The 24198-nt window shown below is 42.6% G+C and overlaps 1 protein-coding gene across 2 annotated transcripts in view; it reads left to right on the top strand.

The window, feature by feature from the left end:
- Positions 1-24198, top strand: part of acyp2 (acylphosphatase 2, muscle type) — a 106707-nt gene that overhangs the window by 858 nt on the left and 81651 nt on the right. The window contains exons 2-3 of one of the 2 annotated variants that reach the window (XM_080200451.1): positions 7929-7945; positions 22709-22818. In XM_080200451.1, the coding sequence (XP_080056577.1) occupies positions 7929-7945; positions 22709-22818 (127 nt within the window). The other variant, XM_080200452.1, reaches the window with a different exon arrangement.

The raw sequence follows: 24198 nt of genomic DNA, 5'->3' as shown, positions 1-24198 counted from the left end.
TGGGGATTGTTCCTTCTCGACCAGAACCGTTCATTTTGTCTCTCTTTCTCTTTCCACTGTTACTCCTAAACCCCACTGAGTGTTTCTAACATTTTCTGCAGCCATTGCAGGTTTTTCTACATAATAGGCAATTTCTCCTTGTCGTGATTACTTCTTGTAAATTTGGCTCCGAGTAAAAAAAATGCATCGAGTTGAGAAAACAATTGCAAGGTAATAACTAATATGAGTTTATGAAAACCAATAGCGTTAAATAGCCAGTCAGTATAATAACAAATAAAATGAGATGCTTTTTGAATACTTTTTTTCTCAGTACAAAGGCATGTTCAAATAATACTTAAAATACCAGAAAGCTGGATTGTTTACAGTAGCAAATAATACAATTACATTTATCCACTGAATTAATCTTGCATTTTAAAAATTATATCCTGACCATTTTTCTTAAGGTTTTGGTCAGTTATTATTTGCACAGAAGAGCTGAAGAAAGCTACCTATGTATTCTGAGCACAATACATCAGTAGCCAAAACTGAAATGAAAGGGCATAACTACCCACTCAACAAGTCTGGTCAGTTGTCACAGAATCCCAATATTAACATTTACCACACTTTTAAGAACATAACTCTGGTTCCTTTAGTTTTGAATTTGGGTGCCTGTGTTGCTTGAGCTCTCCTGTACTCTTACTAAATCTGATGAACAGTTATATATATTGCCAATTTGCTTCAATCCACTACTACATTGCTGAACAAAGAAGAAAATGCAAAACTGCATATTTCTGATAGGGGAAAGGTAAACGAGAATGGCGAAAACACTTGGGAGGCTATGTAACATTTGTAGAGAAAGGAGCAGAACAAATTGGCTACATTTTTTTCCCTAGAAGTGGGGAACAGGTGTTGAAATGTTTTTAGATCCTAAATTCGTCCCTGGTAGGAAACTGATTTAAAGTCAAGATTTTCATGCATGTAGGCTCTTAACTGATATGGAGACAGGTTTCGTAGCTTCCAAATCCATGTTGACCAAAAATGGCCAGCACCAGGAATCGGGCGAGGAAGCCAACATGCAAGCCAATCTAGTCATTTTCAGGTCCTGTCTGCCTCTTTCCACTATGTTGGCAGGGTTTTAAAATGCAGTCCAGTGTTTCAGGTCAATGATCTTTGAAAAACATAACAGGGTTTTCAGCAAGTGCAGGGAAAGGGAGAGGGGGAAAAAACCCCAAAACTCTAAGGGTGTGAGAGGACAGCAAGCTGAAGTACATAAATGAACAGAAAAATCATAACCAGAACCTGTTGTCTAAAATAATGGGAGCAGCATTTAAGGTCTGAAATTCATGAGGTGCTGTTCCTTGAACTTCCATTGAGCTTCATTGGAATAAGTGACTGAGAGATCAGAGTGGAATGGGGACTCAAAGTAGCAAGCAGTTGAAAAGTCAGAGAGCTGGCAAATTAAACTGAGGTGTTCGACAAAGCAATCTTCCAATTTACATTTGGTCTCCCCATATAGAGGAGACTGTATCATGACCATATTATATTAAATTTAAAAGTACAAGCAAATTGCTTTATCATCTAGGAGTAGTTGAGTCCCTGGATGATAAGAGAGGAAGTGAAAGGGCAGGTGTTGCACCTTCTGTATTTGTGTGGAAAGTTGTGGTGGGAAGGGCAGTGAGTGTTTGGTTGGAGGAGTGTTAGAACATAGAACAATACAGCAGAGCACAGGCCCTTTGGCCCTTGATGTTGTGCCAAGCTTTGTCCGAAACCAAGATCAAGCTATCCTACTCCCTGTCATTTTGGTGTGCTCCATGTGCCTATCCAATAACCGCTTGAGAGTTCCTAAAGTGTCCAACTCCACTATCACAGCTGTGCTGTGCAGGAAATCATCCATTTGGATTGATAAACCAGAAGGGGGAGATGTGTTTGGTCATGGCATTGCTCAGGGAGCAGTGGAAATAATGGAGAATGATTTATTGAATGTGGAGGCTGTTGGGATGGAAAATCAGGACCAACAGAACCCTAACAGTCCAAAGATGTGCAGGTTTGGTGGATTGGCCATGCTACATTGCACCTTCGTGTCTCAGGTGTGCAGGTTAAGGGGATTAGTGGGGTAAATATGTGGGGTTACAGGGATAGGGCCTGGGTAAGATGCTCTGTCGGAGAGTTGGTGCGGACTCAATGGACTGAATGGCCTCCTACACTGTAGAGATTCTATGATTCTATTGTGATTCTAGGAGGAAGAGCAAGGCTGAGGGCAAAAATGTGCTAAATGTAATGGTTATAGTTGAGGACCCTGCCAACCATGGTGCAAGTGTTGTGAAAAAGGAAAATGCATCGAAAGCACTGGTGTAGAAGATGGCATTGTCAGAGTAGATGAGGCTGAGGAAATGAAGGAATTGTTACAGGAAGTGGGGTGGAAGGAAGTATAATCAAGGTAACTGTGGGAATTAGTGCAGTTGCAATAGTCATTGGTTGGCAACCTATCGCCAGAAGTGGAAATCCACGCTGAGTTGGTGATGAACCATATGAAGGCAAGATGGGTGGAAATTTTAAGCAATGTTGATGAAATTTTCCAGTTTAGAGCAGGAACGTCAAGCAACACAAATAAGTCATGAATATATTGGAATAATAATACAGGGATGAGACCCAAGTAGGATTAGAAGAATGCTTGCTGTACACACAAAGACAGGAATAGCTAGAACTCAGATGGTTTCCCAAAGTGAAACCTTTCAATTGAAAGATATGAGCGGAATCAAAAGGAGTTGCTGCTCAATGTTAGAACAAATTTAACGAGAGAAGGATACGAATTGACGGGAACTGGTTCAGCTTCTGTTCAAGGAAGAAGCGGACGGCTCACTCCTGTCCTTGAGGAGGATGGAGGACTAACAGTGGGAAATGAGACTGTTATGACCTGGAGACTGGGAAAGATTAATGTATTGGGGGGTGTCAGATAAAGGTTGGTGGGGGGAAGGGAGAGGGGTTGGGATGATGGAAATCAAGAGATGAAAAAAGATCAAGATAGAAAAATATAGGTTTGCGCCAAGAGCATGCTGGAAGCAAGATCTCCTCAGGCAATTCTGTTTGTGGATCTTGGGAAGGAAATAGAAGCAGACTATGTGAGGTTGGGTAATATCTTGAGCAAGATTAGCAGAATCAGGCTGTGAAGACAAACTAACCACCCATGCTTGTTTGACTGTCTGTCTGCCCTGAAGTCTTGCTGGTTCAAGTATCTCCTGGCCTACTTGCTTCAAATGTGGTTCACACTTTCTCCAAGTGCTTCTCGGTCTATTTACTGAGCCATTTTGCCACCTTGGTTTATTTTTGCCCTGCCAAGATGTGAAAAAGAGAATATTGGAATACGACAGTCGAGAGTGAAAAACCAGGTTAAAGTCCAACAGGTTTCTTTGGTGGTACAAGCTTTCGGAGTGCTGCTCCCTCATCAGGTGAGTCACCTGATGAAGGAGCAGCACGCCGAAATCTCGTGCTACCAAATAAACCTGTTGGACTTTAATCTGGCAATGTGAGACTACTTACTGAGCCCCCAGTCCAATGCTGGCAACTCCACATTGAGTGAAAAAGTGAGGCAAAACGAAATTTGAACATAGGAAGTTATAAACATGAAGAACTGTTTGTCCATCAGCTTGTCTGTAGAACCATGATGCAATTTATGCACATCATAAAACCTCCACCAACAATCTTCCATAAAATGGAAGGTGGGGGGAGGGGGGGAATCATTTATCAAATTTGTATGGGATAGGCATGAGGGCAGGGTAACTTTTTTAAGAAACTCCTCTCTGACCCTGCAAAGACAATCGAAAGGTCCGTCAGACCAGAGTAGGAATGGGACACATCCCTGGTACTCCACCTACCTTCTATAAATAGTGGTATTGGCTGCAGTCAGGAACTCATTTGGCTCTTTTTGAACATTTGCAATGAAACCACATTCATTGTCCATGCTGGAAATTTATTCCATCAGTCACCAACTTCTGTGACACTGAACCTAGTTCTCTACATACAGATCCTCTGCTCATTTATCAACCTCACTTAAATCATCTTTAAGTCTATGCTGTGCTGGAGAGCTAGAGCTAAAGGTAAAGGAGGAGGGTAAAAGAGTAGAGAGGGTAAAAGAATAGGGAGTGTAACAAGAGAAAGAGGCAAAACCCAAAGAAGAGAGAGACCTACGTGGGGGTAAGGAAGACACATCATTGACGGAAGAGAAAGTGAGATTTTCTTTGTAAATCCTTAGAGGGACATAAGTGGCTGACTTTGGTGGAGCTTGATCTATGAAGTTTGAAAGCTAGTGAATTTGATTGTTTTAAATGGCAATTAATGTCATAAGAGGTTAGAGAACTGTCCAGGATGGTCAGCTGTTCGCAAGGAAGGGGTAGAGATCCATCTGTGGCAAGGGAGACTTGTACTTTCGATGTGAGGCCTGGAGAAGCATGTTCTCATGCATGAATCATAAGAAGAATGCAGGTATTACTTGTAATTAAGAAGGCTAACAGAATCCTTTTGTCCTTTATTATTAAAGGAATCAAACATAAAAGTAAGGATGTTATGCTTCAGTTATACAGGGCATTGGTGAGACCACATCTTGACTGTGGTGAGCAGTTTTGGTCTCCTTATTTAAGGAAGGGTGCAAATGTATTGGCGATGGTTCATGGGAGGTTTACTAGATTGATACCTGGAATGAGCTGTTGATTTATGAGGAAAGGTTGGACAGATTGGACTTGTTTCCAAAGGAGTTTAGAGGAGAGAGGGACAACTTGATTGAAGCATTAAAGATCCTGAACTGCCTTGACAAAGTAGACGTGGAAAGGGTGCTTGTTACCTCTTGTGATCAAATCCAGAACTAGGGGGCACAGTTTCAAAATTAGATGTTGCCCTTTTAGGCCAGAGATCAGGAGAATTTTCTTTCAGAGGGTTATGCAACTTTGGAATTCTCTGCCTCAAGGTGGTGGAGATGAGAGTCGTTAAATATCTTTAAAGTGGAGTTAGATAGATTTTTGTTAGTCAAGGGATTCATAGGTTACTGGGGGCAGATGGGAATGTAGAACTTGAAACACAAACCAGATCAGCCATGATCTTATTGAATGATGGAGCAGATTCATGAGGCCAGACGGCCTATATTGGTTCCTATTGAATGTCACTATGGCAGATGATGATATTTGAATTCAATAAAACAAATTCAGAATTAAAAGCTTAATGATGATCATGAAACTATTGTTGATTGTCATTAAATCTCATCTGGTTCATTTACTGTTTTTAGGGAAGTAAACCTGCCGTCCTCACCTAGTATTGCCTATATGTTTCTCCAGATCCACAGCACCATGGTTGGCTCTGAAATGGTCTAGCAAGCCACTTAGATCAAGGGCAATTAGGGATGGGCAACAAATGCTTGCTGAGTCAGCAACGTCCACATCCCGTGAAAGAGTAAAAGAAAATGTTCCCACCTATCTTTGTGTTATTTGCAAATTTAGCTATCATGCTCTTGCTCCCTTCATCTAGGTCATTGATATAAATTGTAAAACATTGAGGATCCAGCACAGACTCTGTGGGACCCCACTCGTCACATCCTGCCAATCAACAAAAGACTAATTTACGAATACTCTGTTTTCCTCCAACCAATCTTCTATTCACGTTAATATGTTAGCTTCCACTCCATAAGCTTCTATCTCCTGCAATAACCTTTAATGTGGCACCTTATCAAATGCCAACTGGAAATCCAAGTGCAGTACATTTACAGACTCCCTTTTATCCACAGCACATGTTACTCTATTAAAGAACGCCAATAAATTGATTAAACACAATTTCCTTTTCACAAAATCATACCAACTCTTAATGGTTACCGTGAGTTTTTTAAAGTACCTTTTTAATAGTTGATGCTAGCACCTTCCCCATGACAGCTGCCATGCTAACTGGCCTATGGTTTCCTGTTTTCTGCCTCCTTCCATTCTTGAATAAAGGGGTCAAATTTGTTCCTTTCCAGAATTGAATGCATTTTGGAAAATTAACACCAATGCATCTACTACTTAATTAGCCAACTTTTTTAAGATTCTAGGATGAAGTCCATCAGGAATCAGAGACTTGTCAGCCCACCGTTCCATCAGTTTGCTCAGTAATTCCCAAATGATTGTAATTTCACCAAATTCCTCTTTCTTTTCCACCTCCTGGTTTATAGCTATTATTGGAATGTTTTTTGTACCTTCTACAATAAAGAAGAAACAAAATATTTGTTCATTCAATCCTCCATTTCCTTACTATTTGCTATTGACACCCCATTGTCAGTCTCTAGAGAACCAACACTCATTTTATTTACTCTCTTCCTTTTTCAATACCTGTCAAAATTTATTGTCCATTTTTACAGCTTCCTCTCATATATTAATTTCTTTCTCCTGATCAAGTTTTTAGCCATTCTCTGCCATTCTTTATATTCTGAATGAACATCTGACCTGTGCAATTATATGCTTTTCCTTTAAATTTGATACTTTCCTTAACATTTTTCTTAATGGTAGGAATATACTTAACCTAAATAGCCCCTATAAAGACTGCCACACCTATTCAACTGTGCTCTAGCCTTTTATCCCAGTTTACTTCAGCTTGCTCAGCTTTTATGCCCACTTAGTTGTCTTTATTTAAATTTTAAAAACTCATCTTAGACCCATTCCTTTCTTTCAAACTGGATATAAAATTCAATCACATCGTGGTCATTGCTACCTCGAAATGTCTTTGCTCTGAGATCATTAATTAATCCTGTCACATTACACAATATCAATATCACACATGGAATATTGTGTGCAGTTTTGGTCTCATCTGAAGAAAGATATTCTTGCTATTGAATAAATGCAACAAAGGTTTACTGGACTGATTTCTGGGACGGTGGGACTGACGTATGAGGAGAAATTGAGTCAGTTACGATTATATTCACTGGAGTTCAGAAGAATGAGGGGGAATCTCGTAAAAACCTGTAAAATTCTAACAGGATTAGACAGGGTACATGCAGGAAGGATGTTATTGATAGTGGAGAAGTATCAAACCAGAGGTCATAATAAATCTTTTAGATCCGAGAAATTCCTGCACCCAGATCCGACAATGATACCTTTACGTTGCGACTCCATGATGGTGTGCTGTGGTATGGGCTCAACTATGATCTGCAGCTCCTGTTTATAGACATGAAAGGTCTCCATGCCTCCTCTCAGGAGTTGCCTGTTTTAAAGGGAACCAATCTCCTGTCAGAAGTAGCGGCTCTCATCAGAGAACTGCTGCTCAGGAATCTGCACTTCCATCAATATGGATTCTGAAGGCTGTTGGAAGAGAGGGCTTCGGTTGCTGGAGTGACCAGAGTTATGGAAGGTCTGGATGGCTAAAGGGCAGCCTGGATGGTGCCACAAGTATTTGCCTGGCGTATGTTAGTTAATGTCAAGCTCGTCGCCAAAGTCATACACAGCCTAAAAACGGTAGCACCCAGATCCGATGGCATTTATAAAGTTGAAGCAACTCAAGTATGTGGTGAACCTCCATCCGAACTGACCACGCATTTGGACAGAATTCCACACTGGTCTTGCATCCCGACACTTCCCTTGGGAGCTACAAGCCCACAATTTGAAGCATCTCGCAGAAATTCCCTCTATGCGTTTCCATTCAGAGTAGAGGGGTTTCCTGTATTGCCTGCTGCTGCACACCCTCCACTTGTCTGACTTCTTCCACTATAGGACACTGTGTAATCCTCTGCCTGTGAGAGGGAGATTCAGTGGAGGGCTCATTTCACGGGATTCTGCCTTTTCCTGCCCGAGACCTGGTGTGGAGGGTGTTGTGCGCAAAGTTTTAATATATTTGTTCTGTCCTTCAAACAGCTTTATGTAAAATAACCTTACTCAATGTGTAGGTTTATTGTTTTTGTAGGATAATAATGGTTAATCTGTGTTTCTTTCTCTTATTCCATACAGGGGTTTGTTTCAGAATGGTAAGATGACTACTGCAACATCCTTTAATACTCTTAAATCAATGAAGTGGAGGTTACTATTTTGTTGGGATAGACCTTTTTTGAACCTTGAAGTAACTTCTGATTATTTTTCTAATTCTTTCAATAAATAACACGCATGTTTTTGTTCCGCCTCCACCATGCAGCACATACTAATACCTACTGAAATGTTAGCAGATGGCATTATCTGAACTTAATGCTAGCTTTGATTCAGCAGTGTGGGGGTGCTTGGAGCTGGTATTTTAACTTGTCCTCTTGTGTCTATTTGTTTCTGAGATGAGGAATGCATTGTGCAGAAGCCATTGCACAATTTCAGCTCCTCCTCCATACCCTCTTCCATCTTGCAATGAATAAAATCCTTATCACTTCCTCTCTCCCACTGTAGCATCCACAACACTAGAACTGCTAAAACAACAAGAATATTGTAATTGTTACAGCAGTTTCAAGGAGTCTGCATTTTGGAGGACAAACCTGTTCAATGTTTAGACTGGAGAATTAGGTCATTTCTTGAATGCCTACAGTGTTACTGCTCTGCTTTTGTTTTTAACAAGGGTCAGAACTTAGGAAATTAATTTCAAACTGCTGTGATAGCTCTATTTTTTTAAAAATGATTAATAGACTAAATAGAAGTCTGCAATGTTTCAATGAACTCAGATTTCCTACTGCATCATTCAGTTTATCCTTCTATACCACATTCCTGTCCACTCCGCATATCCCTTGATTTCCTGAGAAGCTGTCTAAACTTGCTTTAAATATGTTCTATGATGGTGCATCCACAATCCTCTGGGATAGAGAATTCCAAAGATTCACAACTCCTGAGTGAGAAAAGCTTCTCATCTCAGTGAGCAAGAGGCCAGCAGCAGATTAAATCCTTCCTTCCATTGTTGGCTCTCTGGCCATGGTGCATTCCCTAATCAGTTTAATTCCATTGCTCTTCCCAGCCTTGGGACCTAACTTCTATCATTGTCAGCTATTTGCTTTCCTCACCCACTAGTTATGCGAATTGCTAGAACCCATATTGCCAGTCAAGGCTGCAGTTTCAGATTCAACACAACATAATGGTGGCACAGTGGTTAGTAGTGCTGCCTCAGCGCTAGAGACCCACGTTTAATTCCGGCCTCGTATCACTGTCTGTGCAGAGTTTGCACATTCTCCCCGTGTCTGCATGGGTTTCCTCCAGATGCTGAGGTTGATTGGCCATGATCGTAGTGTCAGGGGGATTAGCAGGGTAAGTTCTTGGGGTTACAGGAATAAGGCCTGAGTGGAATGTGGTTGATATAGACTCTATGGGCCAAATGGCCTCCTTCTACATAGGGATTCTATGATTATGTGAAGAAGCTCAGGAAAAGGTGCAACACAAGGCCCAGTCCCAGTGTCACACCTATCTACAAATGTTACTGCAGTTCTCTTTATTCCTGCCCTAGCTCAATTAGGGATAGGCAATAAATGCTGGCTTGGCCACCGACAACCACGTTCCATGGATGAATTAAAAAACTCAGAACTCATGACTTGGCACACGATGGTTGACTACTTGCTGACATTTAAGAAAGATGAAAGATACAAATTTAATAAATTAAGGATGCTTTTTATGAGATTCATAGAAAAACCATAAAGGAAAGAAGATGAGGCATAGAGAGAGATTAAAGATAAAAATAAAAAGCAAGTACACTGTGATGCTCAGAAAGAGGAAATCTTGCCTGGACACTTTGTCCCAGGAGATAGTCAAACCTTTTGGCTCAGTATTTCTGATTTGGTCCATGCTAAGGGACTGGAGGGTATGATTGCAAGTGAGGCGCGTGGCCATTGTTGAAAGGAGTACAAGAATAACAAGGTCTTTGTACAATTGTATCGGACTTTGGTAATTCCATACCTAGAATTCAGGGCAATTTTGGTCCCCATGTTTAAGAATGGATATAATTGCATTGGAGGCGTTTCAATGAAGATTCACTAGATTGTCTTGGGATGAGAGAATTATCGTATACTGTGAGGCTGAATAAATAGAATATAGCAGGTTGGTGGGGAGAGGCAGGAAAGTGTAGTTAAGGAGCTGTGGCTACTATCTTATCATGGGAGAGCTTGCTTGCTGGGTTAAGCAGCCTACTCCTGTGTCTGTTTCTTGTGATTTTATATTTGCTGGAGTTTAGAAGATAGACGTGATCTAATTGATCAAACAAGAGTTTGAAGGAGCTAGGTACTGAGGTGTTGATTTCCCCGGCTGGGGAATCTAGAACAAAGGGGCACAGTTTCAGTATAATGGGCTGATTATTTAAAAGTTTTGTATCCCAGAGTGTTGTGGATGCGTCATCACTGGATATGTTTAAGGCTGAGATGGACAGATTTTTGTCTCTCGGGCAACCAAAGGCTATGGGAAGTGGGCTGGAAAGTGGAGTTGAAGCTCAAGATCAGCCAGGATTATATTTTCTGGTGAAGCAGGCTCAATAGAACATTTTGCTGTCTTCTGCTCCGATTTCTTACACTTATATTCAAGTATGTGAATGCCATGTAAAAAGAGAAGCAGGAAACAAGCAAAAACAAGGAATGGGAATGAAAGGGTAAGCAGTGACAGGAAGAACAATTTTTACTTTCATGACCCAAATACAACACCAACTGGTATAATCAACTAACCTGGTTATGTGAAGATATATATTAAAAAAGATTTGCATGTACAGTGTCTTGCATGGCCTCAGAATATCTGAAAGCACATTTTCAACTAGTGAAGTATTTTTGAGGTCCAGGAATTGTGGCAGCCAATTTGGAAGCATTCACAAATAATGAAGTGATACCAGCTGATCTGATTTGGGGATGCTGGTATATAATATTAGCCAGGATAACAGGAAGATGCTCTGTTCATAAAATTGTGCCATGGTATCTTTTACCACTGTAACTCCTGACATTGACTGGAAAGGCGCCAGGAGCACTTGCACATGCACACTTGGCCTGTGTTGCGGCTGCCAGCACATGCGTGAATTCTCTCATGGAACTGTCATTGTACTCCACAAAGTCAAAGTATATTTCACTAACTACTGGTTGTATTGGGACAACCTCAAATTTTTTTTAAATCATAAACATGAGATGCTGGTATTTATGTGTAAGCATTTGAATGCAATATTGAACTAGAAGGCTGCCCGGTATTATACATTGCTACAAGAGTAATTAAAAGACAAAAACTAAGTAAAAATACAGTTTATAAGAAAAAGACGAGTTTAACGCTGCAACTTTAATCAATAAACACTATTTTTCTTTTGCTTTATTGGAACAAATTGAAAAGGCTTTGTACAGGGTGCTCCTACACAGCCTGGTTAGCTCAGTGGGTAGATAATGGAACTCTTATATCAGGACATTGTTTAGAGCCCTACTTTGGGTGATGACCTTTTAAAATATTTCATTCAAAATACAATTTTAATGGTTTTTGCCAATGGTGAAACTCAACTGTTAGAACATTTAGGGCAGGATTTTCTGGCTGTGCTCGCCCCAAAACCGGAAAATCCTGCCTGACGTCAACAGACTTTGCAGGTCCGCTATGGTTTCCATGGCGGGTGGGACAAGAAAATTCCCCCCCATAGCCTTTGTTTCAATGACTGGATTTTATCCAGGCTCACTGGTAGCTGGGGGGTTTGGGGAGGTTGGGGGGGGTGGTGGTGGTGGTGTGGAATCTATTTTTGCAATAACTTCTCTGTAAAATGATTACTCCCTGATAAGTTGCAATTGTTTCCATGAATTCAATTTGTTCAAGATGTTATAAGAAACCAACTTACAAAAATAATGCATAATTCAGTGACAGGGAGCAGAGCTGCATTTAAAAAGTAGGTATCTTACTTTAAATGTAAAAAGCTAAAGTCGCCACGGTCCCAGATGACCATAGGCTGCTGTCCCTCTCAAAGGGGAGAGCTGACTGGTGGTGATTTTACCTGAGAATCTACAGGCAAGGTACAAGGTTGAGAAAGCAGAGTCTTCATGAATAACCTCAGCTGGCACAGGAATTGAACCTGTGCTATTGGCATTGCTCTGTGACACAAACCACCTGTCCTGCCAGCTGGGCTAACCGACCCCTGACACTGCATCCTGTGAAAACACAGCAAATTCACCCCCGAAGTGTTGCAGCACAAATAGACACAACCATCTTTTATACCCATCTGAGACAGCAGGTAGTCTCATCCACAAAAATGGCACTTCCAGCAATTTAACAGCACTTGGTGCTGCAGAGCCAGTGGATGTTGTGTTTGTCCTGGAACACAGTTTGAACCCATGACCTGACTCTGAGGTGAGAAAGTTGCCATTTGAGCACAGTTGAGACTTATATTGTGAGAGACAATTTTACAGAACAGAAGGAGACTATGGGTTTAGCCCATTGGTTAAGCTTTCATAAAGAGTCAAAGGGGAGAGACAAGGCAAGGGTCGTAGGTTGGCTCTAAGGTAAGCGCAGGAAAGAGTGCAAGACCAACTGGGATGGGACTCAAAGCCAGTTTTCTTGGACTCAAGGAGGAGAAACAGTGGGAAGAAAGGACTAGCCTTTAAAATACAATTGCAGCAGCAGTAGGAAGGCCAGCCTCCATCTGGGCACAGTGGAGAAAGGTGCGGAGTGGACTGGCAGCAGATGACCATCAACGGACTCTCCCAGGTGCAAGACATTTTTGATTGCCACCATATACTTTTTTTGTTTCGGTCTTCACGGAGGAGGACATGAATAATTTGCCGGGTGTTAGCGATGGAAAGGTGGTAGGACTGGAGGGTCTTAATGACATTACTGTTACTAGAGAGGCAGTGCTCGACAGACTGGAGGGGCTGATTGTGGACAAGTCCCCAGGACCGGATGGAATGCATCCGAGGGTTCTGAAAGAAATGGCAGAGGTGATAGTGGATGCCTTGGTGGTTATTTTCCAAATGTCGCTGGATTCCGGGGAAGTGCTGGAAGATTGGAAAATGGCTAATGTTATGCAGTTGTTTAAGAAGGGTGGCAGGCAAAAGGCAGGGAATTATAGGCCGGTTAGTTTAACGTCTGTTGTAGGTAAAATGTTAGAATCCGTCATCAAAGAAGAAATAGCGAGGCATCTTGAGGGGAATTGCTTGATAGAGAAGACACAGCACGGTTTCATTAAGGGGAAGTCGTGTCTGACAAATTTATTGGAGTTCTATGAGGATGTGTCTGGGCGGTGGATAGAGGAGAGCAGGTGGATGTGGTCTTTCTTGATTTTCAGAAGGCGTTTGACAAGGTACCTCACAAGAGGTTATTGCAGAAGGTAAGGGGGCATGGAGTTGGGGGTAGGGTGTTAGCGTGGATAGAGGATTGGCTGTCAAATAGGAGGCAGAGAGTGGGAGTTAATGGGTGCTATTCGGATTGGCGGTTGGTGACTAGTGGAGTGCCCCAGGGGTCGGTGCTGGGGTCTCAGCTATTTACCATTTATATAGATGATCTGGAGGAGGGAACCGAGTGTATGGTGTCGAAATTTGCTGATGACACCAAGATTGGTGGAACGGCAAATTGCGCGGAGGGTGTGGAGAGTCTGCAGAAGGATCTAGATAGGCTGGGCGAATGGGCCAGGAACTGGCAAATGGAATTTAATGTTGGCAAGTGCGACGTTGTCCACTTTGGTAGGAATAATGGTAGGAAGGATTATTACTTACGTGGCGAAAAACTGCAGCAGGCGACGGTGCAGAGGGACCTCGGGGTCCTTGTGCATGAGTCGCAAAAACCCAGCCTGCAGGTGCAGCAGTTGGTCAGGAAGGCGAATGGGATGCTGGCCTTCATAGCGAGGGGGATTGAATATAAAAGTAGGGAGGTCTTGCTGCAGTTGTATAGGGCATTGGTGAGGCCGCAGCTGGAGTACTGTGTGCAGTTTTGGTCGCCGCAGTTACGCAAGGATACTTTGGCCTTGGAGGGAGTGCAGAGGAGGTTTACTAAGCAGATACCGGAGTTGAGGGGGTTGAGCTATGAGGAGAGGCTGAATAAACTAGGCTTGTACTCATTAGAGTTTAGAAGAATGAGGGGAGATCTCATTGAGACGTATAAGATGATGAATGGGATGGATAGGATAGAGGTGGAGAGGCTCTTCCCGCTCAGAAAGGACAGTAGGACTAGGGGGCACAGCCTCAAGATAAAGAGGGGGCGGTTTAGAACGGAGTTGAGGAGGAACTTCTTCACTCAAAGGGTGGCGAATGTCTGGAATTCTCTGCCCGTTGAAGTGGTGGAGGCTACCTCGCTAAATATTTTTAAGACGCGGATTAAGGGTTATGGGGAGAGGGCGGGAATGTGGAACTGAGCCACAACAGATCAGCCATGATCTTATTGAATGGCGGGGCAGGCTCGAAGGGCTAGATGGCCTACTCCTGCTCCTATTTCTTATATGTATATGGCCACCAAGGAAAAGCCAGCAGCCTTCATAAACCGGCAAGGATTCCACTCCATCAACATTCAGCTGGTGTGCGACCACCGAAAGCACCTCCTGCAGGTGTGTGTGCCTGACTCCCTTGGAGTAGTCATGGCATTTATATTGACGTTCCACAGGTGTTCCAAACTCCAGCTACATGATTGCAGTGATGGATTTTTGGGGTCAGTTGTTCCCCTCTAAAGAAATGGCTACTGATGTTGATGAGGAATCCTCACACTATAGCTGAAAGAAGATACAATACCTGCTAGTGATCAACATGAGCAACCATGGAATAGGTCACTGGTTTCCTCAGGATGAGATTTCAGTGCCTAGACTGATCAGTGAAAGGGTAGCAACGTTACTCTATTGGTGCAACTTCACCAACACAAACTGCTGACATTGCATGGTAGAAGTTGAATTGTTAGAAGATAGTATTAAGGAAATATTATAAGAACATAACATAAGAAATAGGAGCAGGAGTAGGCCATCTAGCCCTTCGAGCCTGCCCCGCCATTCAATAAGATCATGGCTGACCTGAAGTGGCTCAGTTCCACTTTCCCGCTTTCTCCCCATAACCCTTAATTCTCTTGCCTACCAAAAACCTATCTACCCGTGTCTTAAATATATTTAGCGAGGTAGCCTCCACCACTTCAACGGGCAGAGAATTCCAGAGATTCACCACCCTATGAGTGAAGAAGTTCCTCCTCAACTCTGTTCTAAACTGCACCCCCCCCCCCTTATTTTGAGGCTGTGCCCTCTAGTCCTGCTGTCCCTTCTGAGCGGGAAGAATCTCTCTACCTCTACCCTATCCATCCCCTTCATCATCTTATACGTCTCAGTAAGATCCCCCCTCATCCTTCTAAACTCCAACGAGTACAAGCCCAGTCAATTCATCCTCTCTTCATAGTTCAACCCCCTCATCTCTGGTATCAGCCTAGTAAACCTCCTCTGCACTTCCTCCAAGGCCAAAATATCCTTGCGCAAGTGCAGCGACCAAAACTGCACACAGTACTCCAGCTGCGGCCTCACCAGTGCCCTGTACAGTTGCAGCAAGACCTCCCTGCTTTTATATTCAATCCCCCTCACTATAAAGGCCAGCATCCCATTGGCCTTCCTGACCACCTGCTGCACCTGCAGGCTGGGTTTTTGTGACTCATGCACAAGGACCCCGAGGTCCCTCTGCACTGGAGCATGCTGCAGGTTTTCGTCCTTTAAATAGTAATCCCTCCTACCATTATTCCTACCAAAGTGGACAACGTCGCACTTGCCAACATTAAATTCCATTTGCCAGTTCCTGGCCCATTCGCCCAGCCTATCTAGATCCTTCTGCAGACTCTCCACACCCTCCGCGCAATTTGCCGTTCCACCAATCTTGGTGTCATCAGCAAATTTCGACACCATACACTCGGTTCCCTCCTCCAGATCATCTATATAAATGGTAAATAGCTGAGGCCCCAGCACCGATCCCTGGGGCACTCCACTAGTCACCAACCGCCAATCCGAATAGCACCCATTGATACCAACTCTCTGCCTCCTATTAGACAGCCAATCCTCTATCCACGCTAACACCTTACCTCCAACTCCATGCCCCCTAACCTTCTGAAGCAACCTTTTGTGCAGCACCTTATCAAACGCCTTCTGAAAATCGAGAAACACCACATCCACCGGTTTCCCTCTGTCCACCGCACTGGTCACATCCTCATAGAATTCCAATAAATTCGTCAGACACGACTTCCCCTTAACGAATCCATGCTGCGTCTGCTCTATCAAACAATTCTTCTCAAGGTGCCTCGCTATTTCTTCTTTGATGACGGATTCAAGCATTTTTCCTACAACAGACGTTAAACTAACCGGCCTATAATTCCCTGCCTTTTTCCTGCTACCCTTTTTAAACAGTGGCGTAACATTAGCCATTTTCCAATCTTCTGGCACTTCCCTGGAATCCAGCGAGGTTTGGAAAATAATCACCAAGGTATCCACTATCACCTCTGCCATTTCCTTTAGAACCCTGGGATGCATTCCATCCGGTCCTGGGGACTTGTCCACCATCAGTCCCGCTAGTCGATTGAGCACTACCTCTCTAGTGACAGTGATCGCATTCAGGCCCTCAACTCCTTTCATCCTTCTATCTTTAATACCCAGCAAACTATTCGCATCCTCCCCCGTGAAGACCAAGGCAAAAAACTTATTTAAGGCCTCAGCCATTTCCTCATCCCCCACCACTAAATCCCCCCTCTCATCCTCTGAGGGTCCAACATTCACCCTAGCCAGCCTCCTCCTCTTTATCTATTTATAAAAACCCTTACTAACCTTTTTTATATTTAGTGCTAGTTTAGCTTCATAGTCTATCCTTTTCTTTATCATTTTCGTCAATCTTTGTTGATTTTTAAACCTCTCCCAATCTTCTACTCGCCCACTACTTTTAGCCACTCTGAACGCATCAGCTTCTAATTTAATACTCTCCTTTATTTCCTTCGTTAACCACGGCTGATTATCCCTTCTCCTACGATCCTTCTTTACCATTGGAATAAATTTCTACTGAGCACCGAAAAAGATCTCCTTAAAGATCCTCCACTGTTCCTCAGCAGTCCTGCTGACCAATCTGCATCCCCAATCTACATTTGCCAATTCCTCTCTCATCCTATCGTCCTCCCCTCTGTTCAAACAGAGGACACAGGTCCGGGACCCTACTTTCTCATCCTCCACCTGCATCAAAAACTCAACCATACAATGATCGCTCTTCCCAAGAGGATCTCTCACAACAAGGTCCCTAATTCTACCTGCCTCGTTAATAACACCAGATCTAAGATAGCTCGTTCCCTCGTCGGTTCCATCACACACTGTTCAAGGAAACTATCCCAGCAGCTTTCCAAGAACTCTTCCTCAAGCCCACCGCGTCCAACACGGGTCAACCAATCAATATGTAGATTGAAATCCCCCATAATTATCGCCGTTCCATTTCTGCACACATCATTTATTTGTGCGTTTATAGCCCGCCCCACCTCCAGGTCATTATTTGGGGGCCTATAGACCACACCCACCAGCGTCTTCCTCCCCTTACTGTTCCTTATCTCCACCCACAACAATTCCACGTTCTGCTCTTTGGAGCCTATATCTTCCCTTACTACCGCCCTGATACTATCCTTAATCAGCAGAGCTACCCCTCCCCCTTTTTCCTCCCGTCTATCCTTCCTAAACACTTGATACCTCTGGACATTCAGCTCCCAGTCCCTGTCACCTTGCAACCACGTCTCTGTAATGGCCACCAGATCATATCCATTTGTGCTGATCTGCGCCACCAGCTCATTCACTTTGTTTCGAATGCTTCGTGCATTCAGATAAAGTGTCTTTATCCCAGCCTTTATCTGGACCCTATTTGAAGGAACACTACCAACCTTTCTCATGCCCCCTACTCCCTTTATTATTGGGACATCCTTGACCTTTTCCCATACCTGTACCCTCTCTTATACTTTAGACATTGTAATTTCTCCTACCCTTGCACCCTCCCCCCCTCTAATTAGCTTAAAGCCCTATCTACAGTCCTAGTTATACGATTGGTCAGGACTCTGGTCCCAGCATGGTTCAGACCAAGACCATCCCATCTGAACAGGTCCCACCTGCCCCAATACTGGTGCCAATGCCCCATAAATTCAAACCTATTCCTCCCACACGAATCCCTGAGCCACCCATTCATCTCTTTAATCCTATCTACCCTACGCCCATCTGCACGCGGTTCAGGTAGTAATCCAGAGATAACCACCTTGTCGGTTCTGCTTTTTAATTTCATTCCCAGCTTTTCATACTCCCTCTGCAGATCCTTAGTCCCCATTTTGCCTATGTCGTTGGCACCCACATGTACCACAACCACCGGATTCTCACCCTCCCACTCCAGGTTCCTCTGCAGCCCAGATGATACATCCTGAACCCGAGCACCAGGCAGACAACACACCCTTCTGTATTCTTTATCCCTGTCACAAAGGACAGTGTCTATACCCCTAACTACACTATCCCCAATTACCACTACATTCCTGTTTACATTTTCCTCTTTGTCCTGTGTCTGCCCCACTGTACCGTGGGCAGTTTGCTCATCAACCTTATAGCCCTCGTCCTTGTCCACACCTGTTGTGCAGATTGAGAGGCTGAGGCTTTTGGGTCCCCCCCCTCCTTCCTCCCCATTATGTGACTTTCATTTATCCTAAATTTTTATTGCTAGTTTTATAATGCTAAACAAGGGACAACATTATCCAAACTGCTGATTAATTATATAATTTCCCATGTATATTTTACAAGTGTCCCAAAGAGGATCCAAGGTCAGCAATGTGGAATAGCATCTCTTGTGTTCAAAATGAAGCAGTCTAGTTCCAAGGTTTATTTACATTATGAAAGGGTTGTGGCACTGGCACAGATCCTCCCAGATAGATCGGAAGATTTGTATGCAATGCAACTCCAGCTATTTTCCTTTAATATTGCTGAAAAAAGACATTTTGCCGAAACTTTAAATTTTGCACTCAACGGGGCAATTGCAAGAACGCCAATGAATACCGACAACAGCTTCATATTGTTTGAAAAGAGAGTGCTGATTGGTTGGCAGGCAGACTCTGATTTGTAGGAGCGTTGCCATGAAGAATGCACATTAATGAGAATTAGTTAACGGCCAAGAATTGTTTGAAAATTTAAACCAGGCAGTTTGACTCTGGTCAAGGCATTGCCCTGAGGAATGAACCAGCAAATTGCTATGACTTATTTTGTTTAGCTGAAACAGAAGCAATGTGTATACAAGTTATTTCTGTCTGCAAAGAACAGAACATTGTGAATTAATATATGTAGCTTCCAGTATATGCAAGTACACCATTGTTCAATTGGCAATATCTTTTGTAGTGGCTAAATGGAGCACTGTGAGCCCTTTGCCAAATTTTGTCAGAGGGCAGTTACGATGATGTGAGTCATTGACTGGGGTGCATCACAGTTGCAGTCCAGATTTCCTGCAAGGCCCCACTTGTGCTGATTTGCTGCACTAAGGCCTCGGCCAGTACGGAAATGATTAAGGAGTGCCCAATGTTGGCATGGCAAGTTGAAACCGGGTGAGTAGGCTGTGGGATCCATAATGAAGAAGTGGTTTTTAATGGTGACATGTTGGTTCCATTCCTCAGGGTCTCTGCTGTTATACCTTGACACAGTGTCTTAGCCATACAGGCTTGCATGATGGGAGGTCAGCAGCAGGTGGATTAGTATGGTCCTGGTGTCGTTGCAGGCTTGGGTTAATGTAAACCTTCTCCAAGAACTTCCTTATTACAATCTCCCTCCTTAAGTGATATTGCACAGGACTGGGAACTAGGGGAGTCGAGTTGACTAGAAGGTACCCATGATGATGCACATTGTTGTGTTGAGCTGAGTATCTACAAGACTGGTGTAGAATGAGTTATACTGGTGCACAGTACTCTGCAGTCGAGCAGATGATGACAAGAGGTGAGATCCTTAAAGTTTGAGCATCTGCATCTACAAAGGGCCAGCAAGTTTGCAGAGGAGATTGTTTCATGTTTTGATCTTTGCTGCTTGCTCTGAGGTTTTATTTGTGTCAGCATTCAGTCAGGAATATCACCAAGATGAACAGGATGTTCAGTCTCTTGCCAAGCAGGGAGATGTGGAGTTCCCTCTTGGCACTGGCATTGTGAAGGTGGAATATACTTGAAACTGTTCTGTTGCTGGGCTGAAGGTGCCATGTCTTACAGTAGTTAGCTGGTTTTGCAGCAATGTTGTTTAGTGTTGCCTCTGGTTTGGAAAATGCCCAAACCTGAAAGGCACAGCAGATATCATCAGAGTAGATGAACCCTTAGATTGGGTGGCCGTGTGACACCACTTGTCAGTACCTGGTAAACCAGGGAAGCCAATGATCCAACAAGCAATCTGAATTCCAGAAGTTCAAGCTTCAATAATCCTCATGTCACCACATCTAAAACTGCCAGCAATATGAAGTCCTGTAAATCCTTCAACATCAGATCTGCACTCCGCATCCTGCAACTCAGTGTTCAGAGGTTAACTGCCACCAGATGACAACTAATCAGCATTCTCACCCAGAAATAGACAATTAACGTGACCTGTGCCCAAGAAACACATCTCATCCCGCAAAGTTGGGAGATATAAGATCAATGGCTTTGATCTGATAAATTATGCTGTCCAACAAAGTGTGGGTGGGCCACATATTTCAATTGACCATGATAGACAAAGCCTACCTCTTTTTCATGAAACATGTTGATATTGTATTATGGGTATTCATTATGACAGCAGCAAAGCCTGATGTTTAAAAGGGCTATATCAGACCAAGGACTGTGGGAGCAGCAAGGACACGATGTGCAACCATGGAACAAGCACATAGTTGATTGGGCAGCGGTTGTTGCTGTGTCCTGAACAGACATTGATTGTGTGTTGTGCTCCTGAGAAAATTATGACCCCTGAGAGAGGCACCATTCTTCAGCAATCATGACTAAAAAGACAGTGACTGATTAGTCCCTGACCTGTGATTATGTGACTGAAAGCATGATCAGTACCAGCAATATAAGAAGGAGAGATTTGGAGATGGGGGTAGCAGTAACTCTGGATCAACCACTGCAGAAGAGGCAGCAAGGCCCTGAGTTTGTGACCAAGAGACATTAAAAAAAAAGCCCATTGGGAATGAAGCTGATCACTTCACCTTGCCACAGGTAGTCATAAGTCTAGGTTCTGAGTTTGGATATTTTGTGAAGCTTTTGATACCTTTTGAATACTTTTGTGTATTATGAAGTGTCAGAGGTTAATTACTTTGTGTATAATGAGGTAAATTGAGGTAGTTACTTTGGGTATAATAATGTAAAGTCAGAAATTAAATATTTTGTGTATAACAAAGTAAAGACATGGGTTAAATACTTGATGTATAACAAAGTTTCATACCTGGTGAATTAAGTTTGTGTTGTAGTTTGATACATTAGTGGTAACTTGGTGAGTACAATGAAGAGGATTTGTTGTGCAATAATTCAAGAGTTTGAGTGTCTTTGTCCATGGCATCAGTTGACCTGAGTTTGAGGGCCACAATACCATCTAGATTGGGTCCTTCAAAATCGCAAATGTCTATAGCCCTCAATCACGTTACAATTTAACATCATGCCCTGAACCCTTCACTGGAGTGGAATTACTCAGTTTGTTACAAAAAGAAAATCAGGTTTGGCACCGCTGCTGGCTATGAAAGCATTCTTCCTGAGTTCCTCAAACACCTTGGCCCATGTGCCCACTGCTGGTTGACTCAATTCCTCACAAAGGTTTGCTCAATGAGGACAATAGGAACAGATTTCAGGTAGACATTGATTGATGAAATGGATAGACACATGGCAGATGAAATGACAAGTTCATGGGAAGAACGAGGAGAGTCAGCTGGTCAGAAGTAAATTGGTGGTTGTGGGCAGTCATGTGCTGCAGAAATGAGGAAATGAGGTTGACAATGTTAGTTAAAAGAGAAGTCAAAACCGTAGCGCAGATGGAAAAAAAACTGCATTACTCCCTGAGGTAACCTGAAATTCAGTTTTAATATTGTAGCTTCTCATGTCTGCAATGCATTCTGGAAATTATTCTCTTATTGTGACAAGATTATGCGTGAACTTACCCTCAATAAGTTTTCATGAGATAATAAGAAAATTACTTTATTAGAATACCCTACATTTACTGTCTATGATCATGTTCTTCACAGAATAGATTATATAATCTTAAAGCAAGAATATCTCCTCATGGTGCAAATATATAGCACACAGGCTGGAGTATGCCACAGAATAGCAGTATATTGCTTCATTATTTCACTCATTGAAATGTAAAATTAAAAAGCTGAATTCCTGAAGATCTTTTTCCAAATCTTTTCCCCTACCATTTGCTTGCTTGGTGGATGCAGATAATCCTATGACAATATTTTGCAGAAGAGCAGGGCAGCTATCCCTGATGTTCTGACCAATATTTATCCCACCATCACAAAAAATGGTTGTTATTATCATATTGCCATTTATGAGAATTAACTGAGTGAAAATTAGCTACCAGGTTTTCTACAATAAAACTGACTGCAATTCAAAAGGTTCTTCAGTGGCTGTAAAGTGCTTTCAGACATTTGGTGGTCCTGAAAAGTGCCACATAAATGCAACCTTTTTTCTTTCTTTCAATCCCCATTTTATCAATCATTCAAACAAGCTCTAATTTTGCTTTGATGTACTTCAGATTAGTATTGTACACTCAATTTACAACACTGCTTGTCAAATGTTACTTTGTCACACAACAGCTAAGTCAATCCAAATTGTATTTTTTGTTAGAAACTCATGTGCAGTAATCTGATCTAAATTAAAACCATATTAACTGCTTGATTTTCTTTCAGTACACAGAGGATGAGGCTAGGAAACTTGGTGTGGTGGGGTGGGTTCGAAACACTAGAAGAGGAACAGTGGAAGGACAAGTACAGGGGAAAGAAGAACTTGTAAACTCAATGTAAGTGATTCATGCTATTTATGATTTTTTCACAAGTTATTAAAAGTTAGATATTGAACAATGCAAACTTAAAAGTCAAAAATTCATTCCTTGTGCATAGAATGTTTTGGCAAATCTTGAGTGAATTTTTAAGTTGTTTTTGTCTAAAGTGTCTTAATATTTGAACGTCATTGAAAGTACACAGATTATTTTATAAACCTACAAACATCCCTGTATAAAAAAATCAAATGTAGGCTTATTTAGTAAACTTAGCTGTAATCATTTGGTCACTTGACTTTTGCGTGCAATATTGAAATGTAATACAAAATCAAAACAGCAAAATATAAAGACAGAATATTTTGGGCCTTCCTTAGGGTTAGCGTAGCAATAATCACAAACAGGAAATGCAAGAAACCTTCCTTTCCCGACTGAAATAAAATTCAGAGCCTTTTGGGAATATGAGAGATAGTGCAGTCCAGTCACTTGGGTTATATCCAAATAAAATACATCATAGCAAAATACCAAGAATTAGAGGGAGTCCAATCCCAGATATGATAAAAAAAAATTCTAACTGAGATAACTTCATTGCCTTCCTTCCTCAATCTCTGCACCAAATAACTTCTCATTGTCATTAACCTCTATCTCAACTCATGCTGTCTCTCTTTGTTCACTACCTTCTCATCCTCCCTAAGTCTCTCCCTCCATGGAAACTCTCCAATCCATTTTACGGTCATCTCACTGATCTTGACATCTCATCTAGTCTTGCTCACCCCATTGCATCAATTGCAGCTAAAGCCATTCCTGATCATTTCCTTGCTTTGCACTCACCTACATCCCGTCCTCCAATCCCCTACCTAACCATAGCTTTGTAGCATTAAAAGAAAAGTTTCACACTGAGTGGAACCTGACCAGGTAGTGCTTCAAACAATCAGATTCCAAATAGTGCTCATATACAACAAGTCTTTAAGATAAATAAAAATGTAACTTTAAGTAGTGGCGTACATCAAGAAATGGAATAAATCCAATTACAACTTGCAGCTCTTGTTTGTAAACCTCATGGGGGGAGTTAGGTGGTGGTGGTGGTGGTCTGGTGGAATCACTGTGCCTCACTGCGAGAACTGCCTGAATTTTACCCGGAACTGATCAATGTCTGGAACATGGTTTCTCCAGTGAGTGCTCTCTCATCAGGAATGTCAGCTATCATCTGGGAGCCACAGCTCAGGAATCCACACCTCTATCAGTATGAATTCATTTGGCTGGTGGAGGAGAGGGCTCTGACTGCCAAAGTGCCGTGGCTGGGAAGGCACTGAATGTTGGAGGAGTGGGTTGGACATTGCTGTAAGAGCTGTCATGTCACATGTCCTTTGGTGGCATCAAGCTTGTGCCCGAAGCCATCCTGAA

Source organism: Carcharhinus amblyrhynchos, chromosome 12, assembly GCF_965287045.1.
Source record: "Carcharhinus amblyrhynchos chromosome 12, sCarAmb.v2.hapA, whole genome shotgun sequence".
NCBI lineage: Eukaryota > Metazoa > Chordata > Chondrichthyes > Carcharhiniformes > Carcharhinidae > Carcharhinus > Carcharhinus amblyrhynchos.
The sequence above is the reverse complement of the archived record's forward strand: the minus strand, read 5'-3'. Positions and strand labels throughout refer to the sequence as shown.